Here is a 14,630-nt window from a genome sequence, read left to right as displayed (position 1 = left end):
TCGAATAGCATCTCTTTACCGCTCTCGTCTTTACAGTCGTACAGACGGAGCCCGTCCTCTGACAGAACGCACCGCTTCTTCTTCCACAGCTGCAGAACTCCATTACTCCTCTTCTCCAGATAGCCGTCCTTCATGACCTTACACTGGTTCATTCTGAATGAAGGTTGGTGTGAAACCAAAAACAATCGTTAATTAGAATCGGCGAAGCGTTCGCTGCTGTTTTCGCGTAGCGTTAACGACCGAACATTGCACGCAAACGCGCTTAACCGCTGTGCGCCCACTAAATACAGTATAAAACGCCTTCATTTATTTCGTTTCGCTCAACTTTAAAGGTTTCTGCTGAAAATGGTCCCTCTAAAGAACCCGTTACTGATTCTAACGCATCGTCGCTGCATTGCCGCCAGACTCCTCCGTGGCTAAAGATCAGTTTCTGACTTTTATATATTGTTACAATCTACTCGGAAGTTCCATAATCTGGGCATGTTGGTACTTGCTCCTCTGAAAGCGACTCTTCTCGTGTTTCTGAAGGCTCCCCCCCCGGTCGTGATGTCATGGAGATTAGTCCTACTTTAACTGCACTCTGGAATGCTGCTGCTGCTGCTGCCTGATAAACATTAGCTCGTGCGTCCATTCATGTCATGACATCTTTACTTCAGACGGCTTTTTTTGTGAAGGGCCTTTCTTTTATTCCACTGAATCACTTTGACGGGACACTTAACGTCTGACTGCTGTTATTATTATTAGTCCCTCAGTCAAAGCGCTTTTACAGAATTCCTGTCATAATTTAGAACCAAAGGATCCTATTCATATTTTTATATAGCCTACGATTCCAGTACAACACACACACAAAAAATGAAACTAGATCTTTTATAAAACTGGTAATAGGGTTTTGATGATAAGAACTTTTAATAGTCTCCGTAGGACAAAAAGAATCCTTTAATTCCTACAATTCTACTAAAAACAAGATTTCAAAACTTCAGAACATTTCACAAATATGGGTTCTGGTGAAAAATGACATCAAATTGAAAATTGTAAAAATTAAATTAAATCTAAATAAATTAAAAGAAAACAATATAGGTTAGTGTGAATATTTACTCTTCAAACACGCTACTTCAAACCTTTTTCTGTTTAATAACTCAGGCCAAATTCTCCCATTAACTTTCAGTGCACTTGCGATTTTTAAGCTATACCAAAAAAACTACCAAAATGGACACAATCTTTGGCTGGTGGAGATTTGTGGCTTGTTTTTTGGTGCTGGCATGCTCTGTACCTCACTTAAACAATGTGCCTTCCCAAATTATTGAAGTATTTTGCCCATGGACTATATGTTCCAAATCTAAAGAGTCTTTTTACTCTGTTCAAATCAGAAAGGTCTTTCTTCTGAGTCTCAAACTCTTGAGAACAGCAGGAAGTGAAACTCATCCGATAGTGTTTGTCCTCACTAATGATACAACTAAAATGGAATGATGAACATGTTTGAAAGTCACTGGTTGTGAGAAGTATAGGCGCTCTTTTCATAGCTGAGATATTGCCGGACATTATTGTGCATTCGGTCCACTAGAGGACAATCTTTTCCTCTTCTTAGCATTCGAATCTTATTTCGGAGGGTCCATGCCATGTTGTTTCAAGAGTATCAGGCCACACATTTAAAAAAAAAACATTTAGGTCATTTGCTCTAACTGGAACCAGTGTCATCAGTCTTACATTATCACTGGAAAATACAAAGATGTAGGCTACTTGAATTGTGTTGAACATTCATCCACATTTGCTACAAATAGAATGCACGACTACAGCAGGATTTTAACGCTATGAATGAAACCTGTATTAATTAATTAATTCAATCTGAGCCCATGACGTCATCCTCAGTTCGTTCAACGTTCGTTTTGATATGTATTGCATCCATGTCTCCATGAAGCTAATGCTAGCGATATAAATGTTCGCTGTCTCTGCATGAAACTTTATTAAAAACAGTAATTGGACTCATGGACTTCTGTGCATTCTTACCAATGCCCTGTGACGATCCCAACTACTGTAAACCAAACCAGTCCAAGAAACATACTTAACAGGTAGTGCAGCTTCACCATACAGATTTAACTAGGAGCACAGCTAAATAAAACAGGCTGGGTGCTGATTAAAATTTCTGAAGTAGGCCTACATATTTCTGTGAAATGCATTAAGTTGCACAGAAGAAAGTCCGATCTAAGACCTGCCCAGTACAGCAGCAGAGGACTATTATTTTGTTGAACAAACTGAGGAAACTGAGGATGATATCACAGGCTCAGATTTGGTTGACCAATCGACGGAAAGGGGCGTGTTAGGACTGCCGACAAGGGGAAAATTTATTTTGAAATCGTTTATCCGTTTTCTACCCGTGAACCAAAAAAACGAAAATTGAGCCAAAATCTCTTTTTCGTTTTTTTTTTTGAACAACAGTTTTCTCGTTTCTGCTTATTTCATTTCAAATTGAAAAACAAACTATGAAAACGCACACGGACCCATAATAATCTGTGTATCATTCGATCATTCGTTTTTTGATTTAATATTGAAGTTATTTCCCCTCGATGGGGAAAATAATCCAAGTGAACATCAATCAGTAGTACTCAATAATAATTTAAACTGCTTTAAATATGACTGCTGCTTATTTCCTGTGCACTTCAATACTGGTCTGCGCTTGACTGTAGTCGCGTCTGTCTGCTTATTGAGTTAGGCTAACCCATCGCAATTTATTGGAACTGTGTGAACTAGAGTGACTACTCACCTTAATGTTGTTCTCACAGCTCACGCTACGCACAAGTGCATATCCGTTTGAGATATCAATTATAATAAATTTTAATAAAACACAAGACTACATTATATAACTCTAACAGTAGGCTATTTAATATCTGTTGTTCTCCGGTTGTCAGTCAGAATGACAGTTCTTGCGTGAACATAGGCCTATATATACCCAAGCCAATTTATTATTCTTTCCTTTTTGTCTTAGTGTTTAAAATTTATTTTGAAACGAATTAATTAATTAAACAAACATACTTACTGGGTGAGCAGTGTAGGATATGACAGCTGTAATATCATACCCTGCCATGCCCAGCTGATGCAAAGAATATAATTTATATCTACACAGAAGAAAGCCCTGTCTAGACTCTGCCCCAGTATGAGTTGTGTCGAGCTATTCATTAGCTTGTTTGTTTGATGAAAAAAGATTAAATATAGTTGCAATAAATGCTTAAGAATCCATACAACTGCAGCAGTGGAGGACTATTATTCTGCTGCGTGATACTGCAGAAGAACTGATGACTGCCCAGCTGATGCAAAGAATATAATTTATATCTACACAGAAGAAAGCCCTGTCTAGACTCTGCCCCAGTATGAGTTGTGTCGAGCTATTCATTAGCTTGTTTGTTTGATGAAAAAAGATTAAATATAGTTGCAATAAATGCTTAAGAATCCATACAACTGCAGCAGTGGACTATTATTCTGCTGCGTGATACTGCAGAAGAACTGATGAAGGCACGGTTTGATCTTCGGCTGACCAATCAGCAGAAATTACCCGCCCACGTGTAGAAATCGAATATTCAAGCTGTTTATTCATTTTTCCACCCATGAACGAAAAACGAAAATTTAAGCTGAATTCTCGTTTTTCGTTTTTTGGAAAAAAAACAAAAAACGAAAAAGGAGCCATTTTCTCATTCATCTTAATGCTAGATTTGGCAGGGGCTCTTTTCCTTCCCTCAGTTCAACAGCCATTACATGCACACAGCTTGTATGCACAACGTTACTCCCACACAGCACTGTGAATTTTGTTTGTAATGTTTGACATTGATCATATCCCAGTCATTAATTTCACTTTCCTGTATCAGGTGAAAAGTTTAACCAAGCAGGTGTACTGCAGTGGGGCGTAACTGTATCAGAAGCTCACTTTAACAGCTTGTAATATTTTTATATCTTCTACGGATGACCTAAACTGTAAGAAAATATCCTGTTAAATTTGTTATAAAACTGTTATTTTGTTAAATCTAAAAACTTACTTAACTTAACTTAAATCTGCTTGGAATAATTCACCCAAAAATGAACATTTGCAGAAAGTTGCAGATGAGTTTGTTTCTTCATGGGAACAGATTTGGAATAATTTATCATTACATCACTCGCTCACCAATGGATCCTCAGTAGTGAGTGGGTGCCGTCACAATGATAGTTTCAAGCGAAAAGCAGCATGTAATAAACAAATCCATTTATCTTCAAACCGTTGCTTCAGGCTAAAATACGAGCCTTCTATTGCTTTCTGCAGTGGAAAACCATCTCGTCAGAATTGTAAGAGAAATATGCACAGATCAGAAGCAATAGTTTAAAAGTAAAATGGCTTAATGATGGACTTGTTTACTACAAACATGCAGCTTTTCACTTCACAAGATGTTAACTGATGGGCTGAAGTGGTGTGGATTACTTGTGGATTATTGTGATGTTTTTATCAGCTGTTTGGACTCTCATTCTGACGGCACCCATTCACTGCAGAGCATCCATTGCTGAACAAGTGATGTAATGCTACATTTCTCCAAATCTATTCTGATGATAAAATAGAATGGATGGCCAAAGGGTGAGTACAGTTTCTGCAAACTGATTGAACTATTTTGAATTTAATAATAAACAAATATAATGAAAAATAATAAATGTGGCAGGCCACATAATATTCATTGAAATTGGCATATCCAGGAACAATGCTTGTATTTACAAAGAACTGAGTGTAACCTACACAACACAACACCTTCAGGATAACACACATCACCAATAATGCAATAAATGCACAAAATACCATAAAGTGTAACATAAAACTCCCTTTTGGTTGACAAAAATTATAAGCATACTTATTTAAATGTGTTTTTTTTCACTATAAATTGTAAGGTGGATTGTATCTAGCATGTAATGTTCTTGATCAATGAAATGTTTACGACTTTTTAAAGGCCTCTCAGGTACTTCCCAGAAGGGAGCGGCCTGACTGAAAGTGTCAGACTGTTCATCTTTCAGTCACAGTGAAACTCAATAAGAGAGTGACTCATGTAGTACATTTATAAAATAGTAAAATGATTAGGTCATGAACTTCGCATGTGATTGAGATTATGTGAAAGGATTGTAGTTATTTTAAGTATGCTCACTTTAAATTTTTTTTTTTCACCTTTATTTCCAGACTCAAGGTCCATTAACAAGAAACACACAATACAAACCAAAACAATACACGTTAAAAAAGACAGTTATACCAATACTTCCTCATAGAGGACTGATATCGCACTTCAGTATGCCTAGTATTTGACAATCAAATTTCTCATTAAAGCAGGGAATGATTGTACTCTTGCCTTACAGAATAAATCACTTGCACTGCTCCATCTTGTTTTTTTCAGCAGGATCCTCATACAGTCATTGTACGCAACCTGAAGCTTACATAGGCTCTCTTTCTTAAACTTAACCCACAAATGAGCAGTATAAAAAGAAGGACAATATGCTCTAAAAGGGTTTATCTTTACCTGATCTGAACACATATAAAATTTTCTCACCAACATATTTGCTTGAGCATATAACTTACGACGTCGCCTATACATATCATCATCAACATTATCACTCTTTTTTCATTATTAATGAATTTCATAAAAATTTCATTATTAATGATATGACCTAAATATTTGACTGTACATACATTTAAAACTTGCCCTGATAAATAAAAATCTGGGAAATTCAAATCTCTATGTTCTTTGGTTCTACATATCATGGCAACACTCTTTTTTGTATTGTATTGCACATCATATCTAATCCCATAATCAGAACATATATTAAGCGACTGTTGAAAACCAACACTACTTGGGAAAAAATTGTGATTGACTGTGGTATTACCAAGCATACATTCTTTCTTAAACTTAACCCACAGAGGAGCAGTATAAAAAGAAGTACAATATGCTCTAAAAAGGTTTATCTTTACCTGATCTGAACACATATAAAATTTTCTCACCAACATATTTGCTTGAGCATATAACTTACGACGTCGCCTATACATATCATCTTCATCATCATCATCAACATTATCACTCATTTCATTATTAATGATATGACCTAAATATTTTACTGTACATACATTTAAAACTTGCCCTGATAAATAAAAATCTGGGAAATTCAAATCTCTATGTTCTTTGGTTCTACATATCATGGCAACACTCTTTTTTGTATTGTATTGCACATCATATCTAATCCCATAATCAGAACATATATTAAGCGACTGTTGAAAACCAACACTACTTGGGAAAAAATTGTGATTGACTGTGGTATTACCAAGCATACATCCAGTCCTACAGTCACTTAATTCTTCTGGCAATTCAATATGTCAATATTGGGAAAATATGTCAAAAAAATATGTCGAAAATTCTTAATATGCTATTAGGTACGCCCCTTTGTCTTAGTTTACTGAACAACTTTTGATGATTAACTCTATCGAAAGCTTTAGAAGCATCAATAAAGCCGATTATAATAACAGTGGAATTTTGTCTTTTATACAGTTCTTCTGCTTCCTTCAGAGCATATATACACAAATCAATACTATGGTGAGCCTTAAAACCAAACTGATTGCCTGTGGTATCAAGATAAACACCTAATCGATCTAATATGATTCTTTCCAAAACCTTTGACACAACACTCGCTAAAGCAATTGGTCTATAGTTATCCAAACTACCTACCTTGCCAGCCTTATCCTTAATAACAGGCAACAAGGTTACTGACAACATAGACTCTGGCAGCAGCCCATGTATCATAAAACCAGTGAAGCAAATCGCGAGAAGAACCACAAGCCTAGGACACGAAAATGTTAGGTGTTCAGCAGTAATTTGATCTAAACCACCAGTTTTCCTATCTTTAAGCTGAATTATTGCTTGATAAACCTCATTTGTTGTAATCCTCCCTGTATCCATACTAGAGACTACTTCCACTTTACTGTACATGGCTCAGTCTTTACACAATTAAACGGAGTAGAATAATGTTGTCTCCACAACTTTGCTATATTCTCAGCTCCAAAAACACCCTCGATAGAGCACGGTAATGTCCCATTGCTCCTATTTACTGATCTTACGTCCTTCCAGAAAGCATTCACATTATTACAAAGTAGATTTTCCGCCATTGAATCGGCTCTCATCACTTGTTCATGTTTACAAATATAACGAACTGCATATTTATACTTGACATTAGTTAACTTTTTATGGTCCAAAAGTGGTCCTTGTCTGGGCCTACCAGCTATATCCGCCGTTTTAGGTAGGTGTGGCTGACTCTTAACTTTTATAAAGAATATCTCTTTGGATTTGAGACTTTAGTCTTTGCAACTTTACAGATCTTCTTTATGCACCAAGAGCTTGTAACACTCCAAAGAGAAAGGAAAAATTTAAATCGCATCATATGACCCCTTTAAATGCTTCCTTTGCTTTTTTTATGATTTGCTGATACATACTTTTTCCACCCTGGCTTACTATGATATTTCTTGTCAGGGCAAGTAAGATATGGTCTACTAGCCTCATGCCTTCGCCATACTCATTAAGCACTTTTAGACAACTTTTTATATTATTTACATCTTTATGACTGCCTTTACATGCCACGCACCGTTGCTTAGTGCCCGGACGGAGCTCAAACAGCAGTTTTTTCGACGACTCAATCCACTCAGAATCAAAAGTATTTGAAGCAACTAGCATTATTTGATCCTGGCTCATGGTTTTTATTTTAACCGAGAGGAAATTAAGAAATTCATCCTCTACGATTATTTTACCATCCACAGTCTCATAGATCGGAGGTTTTTTTATTATCTAGGTTTGATTCTAGGTCGACTAAGCCCAGAGTTAATACAGAAAATTTAAACAAAAACAAGGCCTCATAAATGGTATGTATAAATGGTGTATATGAAACAATAGCTTGTATGACATTTAGATGTGTGATACAATGCACACTATGGTTCAAAGTTTTGAGGTTAGGAAGATATTTTTAAAAATGAAATATATACATCTATTTAGCAAGGATGCATTCAATTGATCTAAAGACATTTATAAATGTTACAAAAAATGATATCTATATCAAATAAGTGGTGGTCTTTTGAAATTCAAAATTCTATTTATAAAAGACTACTGAAAAAGTAGCACGATTTCCACAAAATATAAGCAGTTTGAACACTGATAATAAGAAAGGTTTCTTCAAATATTAGAGTGATTTCTGAAGGATCATGTGACACTGAAGCCTGGAGTAATGATGCTGAAATTTCAGCTTTGATCACAGGAATAAATTACATTTTACAATTGTAATTACATTTATTCACCGAATATATTATGGAAACTTGCTGTTAACCAATTAAGAGGTTTTTACTGTATCGTTTTTACAGTCTTTTACTGTTAAATCACAATTTTTTACAGTGCAGGATTACTGTTTGTACTGTATTTTTGATCAAATAAATGCAGCCATGGTGAGCAGAAGAGACGTTTTAAAAAATATTTTAAAAAGCTTAGACTCCAAACTTTTTAACGTTAGTGTTCATCATCCTTTACCTTTTCTACAAAAAGCTACAGAATGGGATGTGGCCTGTAGGTGTGACATCAAGAATAATTTACCCTCTGCTAGAAATATATACTGAAACTAGCTCTACTTACTTGCAAGGTACATTCATTTTACATACATCAAATCTCTCAAACATTTACATTCACCAACTATTCAGTTTAACGGACAAAAATAAAAAGAGACACCAAAATTGTGCATATTTGAACATTTACTTCTATAACATCTTCTTAAAGTACAATACGTGCAGAATGCATATGTGGGATATTTTTCCATTGAGAGTGAAATAAATTTAGCGCATCTTAAGCCAGGGAGTACTTGTGACTCAGTCATGCTGAAGAAAACATTCTTTACAGTGATTAAAGCTCACACAAGCATGTGGTAAACTGGTATGCAGATCCATTTAAGAACAGACAGTACATCTAAGCAGAGGAATACTGACGTAATAGCACAGCTCAGGTTCCACTAAACCTGTGCAAACTCAAGTGATCATCTTAGGTGAGCAGATTAATCCCATGTTTAGTTTACATACTTGACGTTCTTCCAAGCATTTGGCAGTGTTCAAGAGTTAAGAAGAGATGTTTATGGGATTAAGACAATGACATGACGTCTTGTGGAATGTGTCGCGTGTAAGATTTAGACAGTGGCATCTGGACTCTGGTTTCCTTCTAGATTTGCCTTTCCTTTTTGAAGACACTGGCATGCACTCACTTGCACATGTACGCGAGCAAGAGGTGTTTAGGTGCTTCTACAGATGCTTATGAATGGGGGAATGTGGGGTAAGTTGTGCCATGTTGATCTATTGAGTGTGTGACAGCGCTCCAGCGCCTTGACCATAGCCAAAGCCCTTTGGTCCAAAGTTTTTGGCATAGCAACCTGTGTAGAGCACAAAATGAAGTTAATATGGCACCATGACAATTTTTGTACAAATTAGAGTGGTGTTATTGCAAATCTCGCCACAATGATTTTAGGTGGTTTCCAGGACGTTGCTGTTTTGATAAAGATTTCACAGATTTCAGTTCCAATTCATAAGCTCTTGATTTGAGTTGATTCAATTCGTTTTGGATATATATCAGGTACAGTACACGTCACTTTTTCTAGAGGACTCCAATTCATTGTTGAGATATAAACATTTAAATGGTGGCTTTTCAAAGTAAAAATATATTGAGTATGTAATATAGTGCATATATTTAGCAAAATACTCCTCTCTAGAGTTAATTGTTGAGTTATGGACATTGGATGGCTTTCCTGAGGAAACTATAACGTTACAAGCCATATCATTAATTTACAAGCTGTTTTATTGACACCTTTCTGTGGTTAAAATACTCCCTGCTGGGGGGTAAAAATATAAAAATAAATAAATAGAAACCTTCTCAGAAGTTCAAACGGTTTATAATGCTATTTGTTGTGGAAATATTGCAAACCATGAACTGTTAACAATTAAAACCATTAACTAATGGTTTCCAGTAGCAGGGTTGCCAGGTTCATAGTTTTCCTGTGGAATTGGACTGCTTGTAGCTTGTTGCTCACAGTTTAAAAATTTGCCATAACGCATAAATTGAGTTTTGATATTTGGATAGGGTAGTTGGGCTTTTTTGGGCCTATTTTTGATTGGCCTTTGGGCTGGTTTTGTTACTCAGACCTGGCAACCCTCTCCAATAGTGTGTTTTGGACCACATTCCATTAGGATTTAGTGGTTTTAACATGCTACCAATAGAAAGCGACAAATTCCCAGTACAGAACCACAGGGACATTTACAGTTTACATAAAACCGTTACAATTTTTAACCATATGTGATAAAATTGACAGAATTTTAAAGCGGAGACTTTTTCAAATCAAAAGTAACATCTCACGAAGCTTATTAAAATTATTGGGAGGCACGCTGCAGGTGATGTTAAGGGAAGTTTTGTTCATGTGTCTGCAGAAAAAGCATATAGCATATAGACTCAAAGATCAATCTTGGGATTTTGGATTCGATATTGGTTCATGAAAATGAAGCTCGACTCAAATCAGTTAATATTGTCGACCCAGCCCTAGCTGCTTTATAATTTCTAACATTTTCTAGGTGGTTGCTTGGCAGGAATCAGAAGAGAGAAGATAACATCGGATACTCTGCCTTTGCAGTAGATTTCTCCATCCTTGTCGGCTAAAGTTGTAGATTCCAGCCCCTTGCCGCACTTTGCACATCGGAAACAACCCCTGTGCCATGCCTGCACAGAAGAAAACCACAGTCGCATAATGAAGACCATATACAGGACCATAACTGATGGCTTAGTTAATTTTGGTGCATCATCACAGCATTTTTCTCCTGTCATTTCTGCTTTTGGCTTACATTTCCTGCCCCTATGACTTTTTCAGCTGCGTAGACGGCCTTGCTACATCGTGGACAAACATCAGAGCCGCCAAACTTCTGAGCGAACTTGGATGCGTTGGGGTTATTGGTTGGACAGTGTTCTTGAGGCCTGCAATCAGAAGACACACAACACAAGATTCAGGTGCTGAATAGTCACCAGATTGGCCACAGTTTGCTAGATTTACAGCAGCGAATCTTTAAAGGAATATTTTCCTCCAAATTCCTCTTTAAATCATTCAAATTTGTTCCAAATCGGTTTGACATTCTTTCTCCTGTGAAACACAAAAGAAGTCGTTTTGATGAATGTTCATGCTGTTCTTTTCCGTAGAATGAAAATGGATGAGGGCCAAGAGCTGTCAGTCCAAAAAATTTATAAAGGCATCATAAAGTGGTCCTTACAACCTCTGCAATATATTCCAAAACTTCTGTAGTTATATGATTTTTATTTACTTTATGTGAGGAATAGAGCAAAATTTAAGTAATTCTTCACAGATTTTTTTTGCTTTGCAGCCATGGTTAAACTTCATTTTTATTAAGAGTTGCATACATGCTCTGCTATAAATGTGTAAAATAGCATAAACTGTAGTTGGTTGCTTTATATATTGATCAAATGGTTCCTTTCCATGTAAATGCGTGGGTTTGGCCAGAATAGGCTATGAAGTATACATTATGCCGACAGCCAAAGCCTAATTTTGTGAGACTAGATGCTAAAAGAATGAAATCTGAAGCAATATTTAAGAATTCAAATTCAAATGAAGTGTATTCTTACTCCACATGTTTAATTCCCAGTGACTCTCCTTTGTCCATGCTCAGAGTTCCTGCGCCAGCGCCGTAGCCGTAGCCTTTGGGCCCATATTTTTTGCCGTAACAGGCTTTGCAGTAGATCTCATTCTCATGGACGGCTACAGTAGTGCTGTCTAGATTTTTCCTGCACACCACTGAAATGAGAAGGATGAGTGAATATTACAAGCTACATAGATAAAAGTGTTCTGCAGTGACCTTCAGCTTTAAGATTTCAGAAACATAATAATGGCAGTAACCTGGTTACCAAAGCAATATAGATGTCGGAAAGTGTTATTTAGATGAGAGAGTATTTTTCATAGTTTAATATTAGAAATATTGCTATATCTACTGTGCTAATGTTTTGCATTTTGTGATCATAAAGTCTTGTCTGTGTAGAGGAACACCTTGGCAGGGTTCTGTGTTGAATTTTTCATTAAAGGTGCTTTGATTTATTTTTTTTTTTTTCTGCAGACAGTCTGTCTGGTATGCAGAGCCTTTGAGGGCCCAAAGCAAGGTAATATTATATTTCATAAGTGATTTATAGAGACAACCAGAAGAGAGCGCCAGAGAACAATCTAGACAAAAAAACTGATGTTTCCACCTGAACTATGACTGTGACCCAATTCATATACTATCCGTCATTAACATTATCCATAATTAGAAGTAGTGTCTCCTAAATTATAGCAGATGCCATACTTTTTAAATGTTAGAAAAAGGTAGCAATAATGAATTGTACGGTAATAAATTATCTAGATGCTAATGCTTTATTCAAACTTGTAAACGTATTCGACAGGAGGGTCTGTGGTTTCAAGATGCAGTTTTATGAACCTAATTTCACACACTCAAAAGTATTCTTTTAATACATATGTAAACTATGAAACAACCAACGTCGGACAGCTTGCTCTTTCAATACAGCTTTAAAAGCATTCTGGCACACATTTTTCACTTCAGCACTGAGTGTTGTGCCTGTAGTTGTACAAACGATGAATAATTATTAACAGATAAATTATATATTCATCTTTATTCATCAGAAAGAGTCTGCTCTTGGTAAACTTTGTTAAACCAGCTGAACTACTGATACTGTGTGGACTCATGGCACTGGACAGCACAGGAAAATGAACAGGACTTACTGCACAGGAAGCAGGATCTGTGGAAGCTCCGCCCTTCACACTGCACTTCCTCTGCAAAATACACTGTTTTCTGGCAGCAGCCACATTTGTTTCCACCCCCAAGAGGCATCCTGACACACACACACACACACACACACACACACGTGACCTGAAATCACCTACCAATCCCTCATTCATTCATTCATTCATTCATTCATTCATTTTTGGGGACATCCTAGTGATTCCCACAATAAAAATGATAAATATTCAAATCCAGAAAATGTGTGTAGTAAAGTGTAACAGTCTAAACCAGGGGTGCCCAAACTCGGTCCTGGAGGGCTGATGTCCTGCTGAGTTTAGGTCCAACTTGCCTCAACACACCTGCTGGTAAGTTTCTAGTATGCCTATAAGAGCTTGATTCGCTGGTTCAGGTGTGTCTAATTGGGGTTGGAGCTAAACTCTGCAGGACACCGGCCCTCCAGGACCGAGTTTGGGCACCCCTGGTCTAAACAGTGTTAAGTGTAGTCAATGGGAAGACCTGAAGTTCTGTAAATCCTATATGCGTATATATAATTATACTGTAGTTAGCAAAAAAAAAACAAGAGAACTTTACATAAAAGTGATGACGTACCACAAGAGAAATGCAATGCCAAAAAAGGCATTGAGATTATTAAAGAATGCATGTCTGAAATCTGAAACGACACAGTTCTGATGTAAAAGCACATACTTGTTGTGATTCCAGAGTACAACTTGAACTTCACTGCTTGGCAAGTTTATGAGTTCCCTTTTCTAAATATGCCTCCCGCTTCACTAGACTAACATTGCAATGGATCTCCGGTCAGCCAGAATTATTTTGATCTGACCTTAAATAAATGAGTAATAAAAGTCTCGTCCATAACCTGCATTAAGACTGCAACACAAAATAAAACAAAACCAAACAAAAATCGGTTGTTTTGCTGTGTCCGGAATCTGCATTTAGACAAACAAAACAGGAATTATTTGTTTTGTTTGTTTTTTTTCCATGACCTGCATTAAGGCCACAAACAAAACAGAAATCAGTTGTTTGCATTCAGACTGAGACACAAAACAAAATAGGAATCTGTTGTTTTGGTTTTTTGTTTTGTCCATAACCTGTACGGAGACAGACACACAAAAAAAACAGGAGTCAGTTTTGTTTTATGCAGAATCTTTTATGTTTGTCCATGTCCTGCATTAAGACCACAAAACAAAAGAGAAATCGGTTATTTGCATTGAGACTGAGGCAAAACAAAACAAAAAAGGAATCAATTGTTTTTTTTGTTTGTTTGTTTTGTTCAGAATCTATATTGAGACCAAACAAAACAAAACAATGTTGCTCTGTTTTTAGTTTTTTGACCCAGTGGGTTCAGGGTTGTACATTTTCATTTATGCCTACCCTTATGAAAAAGAAGTTTATTCAACTGTGCTATTAGTATAATTCTTTTAAAATAAAAAATAGGAAAGTATACTTTCAGTCTACTTTGTATGTACTTCTCAGAAATGTGCTTTATGTACTTCTCAGAAATATACTTAAAATGACATTTAAGTATACTTTACATACTTATATAAATATATTTGAGCTATACTTGTGCTTCTGGAATCCATGTTTTCATTGTTATACGGTAGGGGGCGCTATTACACATCTTCTGTACAGAATTTCCAAAAAACACAAGTGAAGAAGAAAACGAAACAACAGATGCTTCCACATGTATTCTAACACGATCATCAGACATAAAACAGCATCAAAACTGTGTAACGTTATGGAATAAAATGTCGACCTATGAAGAGGTAATGACTGTCAAGCTTTGGGGTGT

The 14,630-nt window shown here is 36.4% G+C and overlaps 1 protein-coding gene across 1 annotated transcript in view; it reads right to left on the bottom strand.

The window, feature by feature from the left end:
• Positions 1-8,746: 8,746 nt before the first annotated feature.
• Positions 8,747-14,630, bottom strand: part of LOC107746503 (cysteine and glycine-rich protein 1-like) — a 13,475-nt gene continuing 7,591 nt past the window's right edge. The window contains exons 2-6 of the mRNA XM_016560740.1: positions 12,820-12,929; positions 11,676-11,844; positions 10,886-11,015; positions 10,670-10,763; positions 8,747-9,429 (exon numbers count right to left, since the gene is read on the bottom strand). Of these exons, the coding sequence (XP_016416226.1) occupies positions 9,353-9,429; positions 10,670-10,763; positions 10,886-11,015; positions 11,676-11,844; positions 12,820-12,928 (579 nt within the window). The 5' untranslated portion in view covers position 12,929 and the 3' untranslated portion in view covers positions 8,747-9,352. The remainder of the gene's footprint in view (positions 9,430-10,669; positions 10,764-10,885; positions 11,016-11,675; positions 11,845-12,819; positions 12,930-14,630) is intronic.

Source organism: Sinocyclocheilus rhinocerous, unplaced genomic scaffold, assembly GCF_001515625.1.
Source record: "Sinocyclocheilus rhinocerous isolate Xijiao unplaced genomic scaffold, SAMN03320098_v1.1 scaffold980, whole genome shotgun sequence".
Lineage (NCBI taxonomy): Eukaryota > Metazoa > Chordata > Actinopteri > Cypriniformes > Cyprinidae > Sinocyclocheilus > Sinocyclocheilus rhinocerous.
The sequence above is the reverse complement of the archived record's forward strand: the minus strand, read 5'-3'. Positions and strand labels throughout refer to the sequence as shown.